Raw genomic sequence first — 8,551 nt, 5'->3', positions numbered from 1 at the left:
CTTCTTGCATAAATGAGAAGTTGTTGCCGTCTTTCTCATCCATATCTTCCACCGGATTAGTAGTGGATGGCCTCAAGCTATGTCCTGGGCACACTGGCAGAGGGTCGCCACAGAGTCCAGCATTCCCGGCATAAGACGATGCATTGAAGCTTTGAAGTTGAGTACTCGTTGGAATTTTTCCAGACAAAGTGTTATTCGACAAATCAAGAAAACCGAGAGTGTATATCTTTGCTAAACTTGTAGGTATCTTGCCAGAGAGTTTGTTATGAGACATATCAAGAGAATCTATCACCTCCAATTCACCAACATCTGGAATTATATATCCTGTCAAACTAATTCCGGATAGATTTTAAGGATATTAATCCCCTCATAGTGGAAACTGATTTTGGAATGTTTCCAATCAATCTATTGCAAGAAAAATCAATGAGTTTGAGATCATTGATATTACTCCAATACATAGATTCTACGCCTTTCCATTGAAATGATGAATATGCATAATGCTTATTTTCATTGAAACTGTATGCTAGACCATAAAGATTTTCAGAAACAAACACCATTTCGGAGTTTTTTATTGAGAGAATAGTAAAATTGTCGAAGCAATCGGGTATTATCCAAGACAGATTGTTTATCGAAAAATCTAGAATTTGAATACTGTTAAGATTGCATATCTCATGAGGAATCCTGCCATGCAGTTTATTTCCACGAAGGCTTAGAATTTGCATGACAGACATCTGCCCAATCCAAGTGGGAATCTCTCCTGTTAATTTGTTCCCTCAACGTCAAAGACTCTCAAACTTGGACAAAGTCTCAAATTGTAAGGCAACTCACCAGATAAATTATTACCATGCATCTGTATTGCACCAAGGTAATCAAGACCGCCCAAAGAGCCAGGAATATCACCGAGGTGGTTAAAAGATCCGGAACTGTTACACTTATTTGATTATCGGAGAGACGTAAGTGTAGCAATGATGAAGACATATTCCACAACCAAATTGGGGATTCATCTCTTATATTGGCAACACTAAGATCAAGGTTTGACTAATTCCTCTGAGTTTGAAATCATTTTGGAAAATATAGGCCCACATTGCACCAGCCTAAATATAAGTCACTCAATGTGAAAGGAGGAATCCAATCAGAGGCAATATCAAAGATCAATGATGGATTGTAGGATAAATCTAGTGTCTTTAATTTATCAAGCTTGATGAAGTGGAATTCGGAGACTAAACCTTCCAAAGAATTATCAGAAAGCTCTAGAATTTGAAGATTTGAGAGTTGGCCAATACTCAGAGGAATGGAGCCTGTAAAGTGATTTATAGACAAGTCCAGTGAGCGTAGGTTGGTGAGGTTCCCTAACTGAGTAGGAATACTCCCAGAAAAGTTAGAATCTCCTAGAAACAAGTGTTGTAATTGCTTCATAGAACCAACGAATTCCGGGATTGGAATGCCTCCAAAATTATTCCCACTGAGATCAAGATGATTTAAATGATGCAACTCAAGCAATGAAGAACGAACATCACCTTGCAATTTCCACCTATCCAATTTGAGGGTGATGACATGGCCAGTGGTGTTGCTACACTCAACACCGTGCCATTCATAGCATTCGTCGCTTTGCCATGACGAGGGAATACCACCAAGCTGATTGATGGTGCCATTCTTGAAGCTAAGAAGAGCTTCTCTCTCACTCTCGATGCATCTCACTTCTGCATCTCCTGAAACAAATACACAAGATAGAACAACAAGAACAAATTTGATTGCTATTCTTTTTTCAGAAATCATACTCTCTTTACTCATGTATTGAAGTTAATTGTTTTTGTAGGATACTCTATTGTATCTTAAGGGTAACGGTTTAAATAGGCAAAATCTCTAAAATGAAATCCAACTTACCTCGAAAACTTGACAGTCAACTTGAAAAACAAAACACGAAAGTGGAACTTCACTGAGTTATACTACCTCCGTCCCCCAAAATTTGGTACACTTTGACCCGACACGGGTTTTAAGAAATGTAATGGAAAGTGAGTTGAAAAAGTTGGTGGGATGTGGGTCCTATTTTAAAGTATTAGTTTTATAATAAAATGTGAGTAGGAATGAGTTAGTGGAATATGAGGTCCATTACTAAAAATGGTAACAGTGAAGTGTATCAAATTTTCAGGGACGGACCGAAATAGTAAACTGTATCAAATTTTTAGGGACGGAGGGTAATCACAAATTATACAAAAATTCTTTTATAAGATTATGAAATAGTTTTCATACAAACAAATCTGAACGTAAGAATTGCGTTTGAAATCAGTGAAAAGAAAAGACACATAGTCTAGCGAAAATTGACTAAATTATTATCTCTAAAAATATGTACATAATAAACCGAATATAATTAGTGATTATATACAAAGATATTTTTCATCAATTAAATGATGAAATTGAACTGTACATTGCATGAAGATTGTACATGATTTTTACATCAATGAAATGAAGAATTGAACGAACTATATTTCAATCTAATTGCTGAAATTTATTATGTACATATTTTTAGTGATACTCTCTCCGTCCCATAGTAGATGGGATAGGTAGAGAATGACACGGATTTAGGAGATGATGGAAAGAGAAAATAGTATATTTATATTAATATGAGAGAAAACTTTTTCCAAAAAAAGAAAGTGTGGCATCTATTATCACGACGGGGGGAGTACTAATTTAGTCAATTGACTATGTGTCTTTTCTTTTCACTAATTTCAAACGCAATTCTTACGTTTAGATTTATTTGTATGAAAACTATTTCATAAATAGAGCACTTCTTCCAAGATATAAAACAAAATTTAACGTAAGAATTGCGTTCAAAATCAATGGAAAAAAGACAAAATAGTAAAGCGAAGGTTGACTAAATCATCATCACTTAAAAAATTGTACATGATAAATTGAAAGACAATTCGTAGTGATTATATACGATGATAATAAATTCTCAAAGAAAAAAAAAAGATAAAAATATATCTGGTATAGTACTGGTCATAAATAATATAATTTCGCGTAAGAAGTTGAAAATCAAAGAAAAATTACAAATTAGCAAAGTAATGTTTGACTATATTACAAACTAATAAAATTTTATTTTTATGAATTTTTTCCTAGTTGTTTGTGTCATGTCATCTGACGTTATTACAAATTTTACTATTTTATGTACTAGTTTTTTGAAAAAAAAATTCATACAATAAATTGTTGGATTAGTAAAACACTCCTCTAATTTCAACCAATAATTCAGAGATATAAGTCGCCCAATTTGTGTCAGTTTAGTTAGTGAATATTAGTTATACAAAAATTGTCGAAATAAAACGATATAAAATGATTAAAAGATAGTAACATTAATCTTAGGCCCATTTTATGCCCAGCTAAAGTTGATCAACCTCCCTTGGTGGACTTTGTTTCAGCAATATCAGTTTAGGCCCATTAGTTTGACATTTTAATTATTACACTCCCACCGTTTTTTAAAAATAGCAACTCTCTCCATTTCAGTACGTTATTTAAAGATAGCAACTTTCAAACTTTCTATTTTAGGAAATCTTTACACCCCTATACATCAATTTAATTACCACTTATACCACTACAATTAACAACCTAAAGTGAGCCTCATAATCCACAACATTAATTCCATTATTTTTTTCTTTCCCTCTCTCCTAATTTACCAAATTTTTTTCTCACTCTTTCTTACTTTACTAATTTTTTTTTCTCTTTCTTACTTTACCAAATTGTGCATTAAAACCCGTGCTGTTTCAAATGTCCCTATTTTTAAAAAACGGAGGAGTAGTATTCATTACTAAATTAATTTTGTTATTCAAAATACATAACTCATTTGGAATAACATGTTTTTATTTTCAAAACTGAATTTTTTAAATATAGTTTTTGTTTGACCATGATTAACAAATTGAATATGTTGGCGGAATTTAAAAATTGTACACGATTTCCTCATTAGTAAAATGAGGAATTCACTAGTACGTTCATCAAAGAATTAATTTTTTTTTTTAGTTAGACTGGACTAGTAGAAGAAAAATTATTAAGAAAGTCTAGTTTCTTATACACCCAAGGTATTGTTGGCTATTTATAGCTAGAGAAAAATAGTGCATAAGCATAACATTTTCCTACTATGAAAACAAAGTGAGTGAACGTACAAAAACACGAACATCCATGTCTAGAAAAAAATAAATACATACCAACATATAGTTTACAAAGGAAAGTAAAAACACTAAAAAATTAAAATTACAACAACTTAGAAATAAGATCACCAGCTCCGAGTTTGTTCACCTTGTTTCATCTCTAAATCGAGTAGTGTCACCGCTGGAAATAATTGGGAATGTTATAAATTCAAAAAATAAAATCTTGATTGCAATATTTTAAAGTAATGTGAATATAACAAATTCGAGTAAATGAAATGTAGTTGATATTACCTGGATTGCATTTCAATTTCTTCTCCATTTGGATACAAAGACAACAATCCTTACGTAGAACCAATCTCCAACAGCATCCAACAAGTTGAAGAATGCAATTCTCCATGATTTCTTCAATATGAACGAACCAATAACTCCCCAAAATCCAAAGATAAAACCAAAGCCCATTGATATGCCAACCTCTTGCATAAATGAGAAGACGTCGTCTTTATCATTTATATTTCCTTTTGAATTAGTGGTGGATGGCCTTAAGATATCTCCGGGGCACTTTGGTAGAGGGTCGCCACATAGTCCGTCATTACCGGCATAATACGATGCATTGAAGCTCTGAAGTTGAGTACCCGTTGGAATTTTTCCAGACAAACTGTTGTTTGACAAATCGAGATAACCAAGAGTGTGTATTCCTGCCAAACTTATAGGTATCTTGCCAGAGAGTTGGTTGTGAGATAGATCAAGAGAATCTAGCACCTGCATATTACCAATATCTGGAATAATATATCCCGTTAAACTATTTCTAGATAGATTCAAGGATCTCAATCCCCTCATAGTAGAAAACGATTTGGGGATGTTTCCGGTCAATCTATTGCTCGAAAAATCAATGAGTTTGAGCTGTTCAACGTTATTCCAATATTCAGATTCCTTGCCTTTCCATTGAAATGATGAATATCCATTGTGCTTATTTTCATTCACAAAGGCTATTGGACCAGAAAGAATTTCATAAAAAATTGGATTTCGGATATACTCATACTCTCTAGACAAGACAGTAAAATTGTTGAAGCAATCAGGTATTATCGAAGAAAAATTATTTATCGACAAATCCAGAATTTGAATATATGTAAGATTGCATATCTGGGAAGGAATACTGCCATGCAATTTATTTCCACGAAGATTTAGAATTATCATGTTATACAATTGGCCAATCCAAGTGGGGATCTCTCCTGTTAACTTGTTCCTTCCAACATCAAAGAAACTCAATCTTTGGCAATGTCTCAAACTATTTGGCAACTCACCAGATAGATTATTACCATGCATCTGTAGGGCACGAAGGTTTTGTAACTCGACCAAAGAGCCAGGTATTTCACCTGAAAATTTGTTGTTAGCCAAATTGATGGAGAACAATTCAGGCATTTTCTCCCAGCAGTCGGGAACCTGTCCTTCCAACAGATTATTGGAGAGGCGAAGTCTCTCAAGCTGACCGTGGTGTGTTTCACAAATAGATGAAATTGAACCGGAAAACATATTTCCACTCAACTGAATCTCATTACTAGTTGCAGGAAATAATGGTATAGGACCTGAGAATTGATTGTAACTAACATCGATAAACCTGATGGAGGTGGATGAGAGATTCGGAATCGTACCACTTATTTGATTGTCTGAGAGACTGATATCTAATAAGGAAGACGTATTCCACAACCATATTGGGGCTTCATCTCTTATATTGGCACTAGTGAGATCAAGGGATGACAAATTCCTCTGAGATCGTATCCATTTTGGAAAATATGGACCCACATCGCACACAGCTAAAGATATTCTACTCAACTGAAAAGGAGGACTCCAATCAGGGGCAATATCCAAGTTCAATAATGGATTGAAGGATAAATCCAGTGTAGTTAACTTATCAAGCTTTATGAAGTGGGATTCAGACACTAAACCTTCCAAAGAATTAAAAGAAAGATGTAGATTTTGAAGCTCGGAGAGTTGGCCAAGACTCAGAGGAATGGGACCTGTAAAGTTGTTTCCAGAGAGGTCCAAGTGTGTCAACGAAGGAAATGGTCTCAGGTCTGGGATCGATCCGTTGAATTGATTTATAGACAGGTTTAGTATTTGGAGTGATTCCAACACAAAACCAAGTATAGAAAGAGACATTGAAGTCAAAAAGTTAAACGAGAGATCAAGTGAGCGTAGATTGGTAGAGTTAGAAAGAGACATTGAAGTAAAAGAGTTAAGAGAGAGATCAAGTGAGCGTAGATTGGCAAGGTTTCCTAACTGTGGAGGAACAACCCCAGAAAAATTAGAATAATGAAGAGACAAGTGTTGCAACTGTTTCATGGAACTAATGAATTCCGGGATTGAAGTGCCTCCAAAATCATTCTCACTAAGATCAAGATGATTTAAATAATGCAACTCAAGCAATGAAGAGCCAACCTTACCTCCAAAATTTAAACCAGAAATTTTGAGGGTGCTGACATGGCCAGTGGTGTTGCTACACTTAACACCGTGCCATTCACAGCATTCGTCCCTTTTCCACGACGAGAGAGCACCAAACCGATCGATGGTGCCATTTTTGAAGCTAAGAAGAGCTTCTCTCTCACTCTCGATGCATTTCACTTCTGCATCTCCTGAAATAAACATATAGGAAAGAACAACAAGAACAAATTTGATTGCTATTCTTTTTTTAGAAATCATACTCTCTTCACTCATGTATTGAAGTGAATTGTATTTTGTAGGAGACTCAATTGTATCTCAAGAGTAACCATTTAAATAGGAAAAATCTCTTAATTGAAATCCAACATACCTCGACGATTTGACAGTCAACTTGAAAAACAAAACAAGAAAGTGACACTTGACTAAGTTATAATCACAAATCATATAAAAATAAAATTTTAAAATATAATTCATGATAAGATATAGTATAACGTAAAAAGAGGTCCGAGCTTTTATATTATGCAATTTTTTTTCAACATATAAAAAATTTGAACGTAAGGATTGCGTTCCAAATCTGAGAAGAAATGAGTCACATTGTAAAGCGAAGGTTGACTAAATTATTATCACTAAAAATAATTCGTGATTATGTACAAAGATATTCTTCCATCAATTTAATGTGGAAATTTAACTGTACATGCATGAAGATTGTACAATATGATTTTTACATCAACGAAATGAAGAATTGAACGAACCATATTCATTCCTTTGGTCGAAGCGAAAAATTATACTAAAATATGTAACTACTTATTGTTATATTCTTTGTTATAATAATTCTACAAAATAAATATTTTGAAATTTTAACTCATTTATTTATATCCGACTCTTTTCTACTTACCAAAATTTTCTCAATCTTAAAATTGTACTATCAAAGACGAAATAATTCATGATAACATAGCGTAGAAATTGGGTTGGTGTTTTAAAAAACGAAATAATTTTCCAACATAGAGTAGTGATATAGGACAACTATTACTTTAATGCATAACTATACGCTAGAACGCGGAGTTCACTATAACTGCGTTTGGTCACTATAAATTTGTTTTAGTTTATTATAAAGGCGTTTTAGTTCGTAACATAGATTTGAAAACACGGATTGAACGCAAATGTCATTATAGTGAAGGGTCTAGGTTTAGTTGGTTCGTGTTTTCAAATTCATGTTTAGTGAATTTGAAAACACGGAGTGCACGAAAACGCTCTTATAGTGAACTCCATGTTTTAAAAATTCATCTAATCTCATCCTTCCATTTTTTCATCTAATGGCTGAAATTTATTTTTTAACTATGCATTTTATATAGTTTTACATTAATCACTTTTCTTCCGATATATAAACAAAGTTTAACGTAAGAATTGCGTTAAAAATCCACGGAAAAGGACCAATAGTAAAGCGAAGTTTGACTAATTCATGATCACTTAAAATATTACATAATAACTTGGAAGACAATTCGTAATGATTATATACGAATTGACACTTGAGACAAAATAATTTGTCTAAGTTATATCACAAATCAGAATAATTCGTAATAATCAGAATATTTTCAATATTACATAATAACTTGGAAGACAATTCATAATAACTTGAGAAAAAAAACAAGAAAGTGACACTTGACTAAGTTATAATCACAAATCATATAAAAATAATTTTTTAAGATATAATTCATGATAAGATATAAGATATAGTATAACGTAAAAAGAGGTCCGAGCTTTTATATTTTTTTCAACATATAAAAAAATTGAACGTAAGGATTGCGTTCCAAATCAGAGAAGAAAAATGACACATAGTTGACTAAATTATTATTACTAAAAATATGTACATTATAAATTGAAACATAATTTGTGATTATGTAAACTGATATTCTTCCAAAATAAATCTTTTGAAATTTTATTTATATCCGACTCTTTTGTACTCCCTCCGTTCCATAGTA

General features: G+C 33.0%; 1 protein-coding gene across 1 annotated transcript; it reads right to left on the bottom strand.

The window, feature by feature from the left end:
- Positions 1 to 4,098: 4,098 nt before the first annotated feature.
- Positions 4,099 to 6,848, bottom strand: LOC125209743 (receptor-like protein EIX2). The gene is made up of 2 exons (XM_089057356.1): positions 4,428 to 6,848; positions 4,099 to 4,317 (listed from the first exon to the last, which is right to left on the bottom strand). Exon 1 carries the CDS (start codon positions 6,846 to 6,848, stop codon positions 4,440 to 4,442), a length of 2,409 nt encoding a protein of 802 aa, XP_088913482.1. The 3' UTR covers positions 4,099 to 4,317; positions 4,428 to 4,439.
- Between the last annotated feature and the right edge of the window lie 1,703 nt (positions 6,849 to 8,551).

The sequence above is a fragment of the Salvia hispanica genome, chromosome 4, assembly GCF_029641045.1.
Source record: "Salvia hispanica isolate PSC_SH4W2 chromosome 4, Shi_PSC_v1, whole genome shotgun sequence".
NCBI lineage: Eukaryota > Viridiplantae > Streptophyta > Magnoliopsida > Lamiales > Lamiaceae > Salvia > Salvia hispanica.
The sequence above is the reverse complement of the archived record's forward strand: the minus strand, read 5'-3'. Positions and strand labels throughout refer to the sequence as shown.

Excerpts from the sequence above, each read along its gene's own strand:
- LOC125209743 (XM_089057356.1), bottom strand. The coding sequence starts at position 6,848 with ATGAGTGAAGAGAGTATGATTTCTAAAAAAAGAATAGCAATCAAATTT.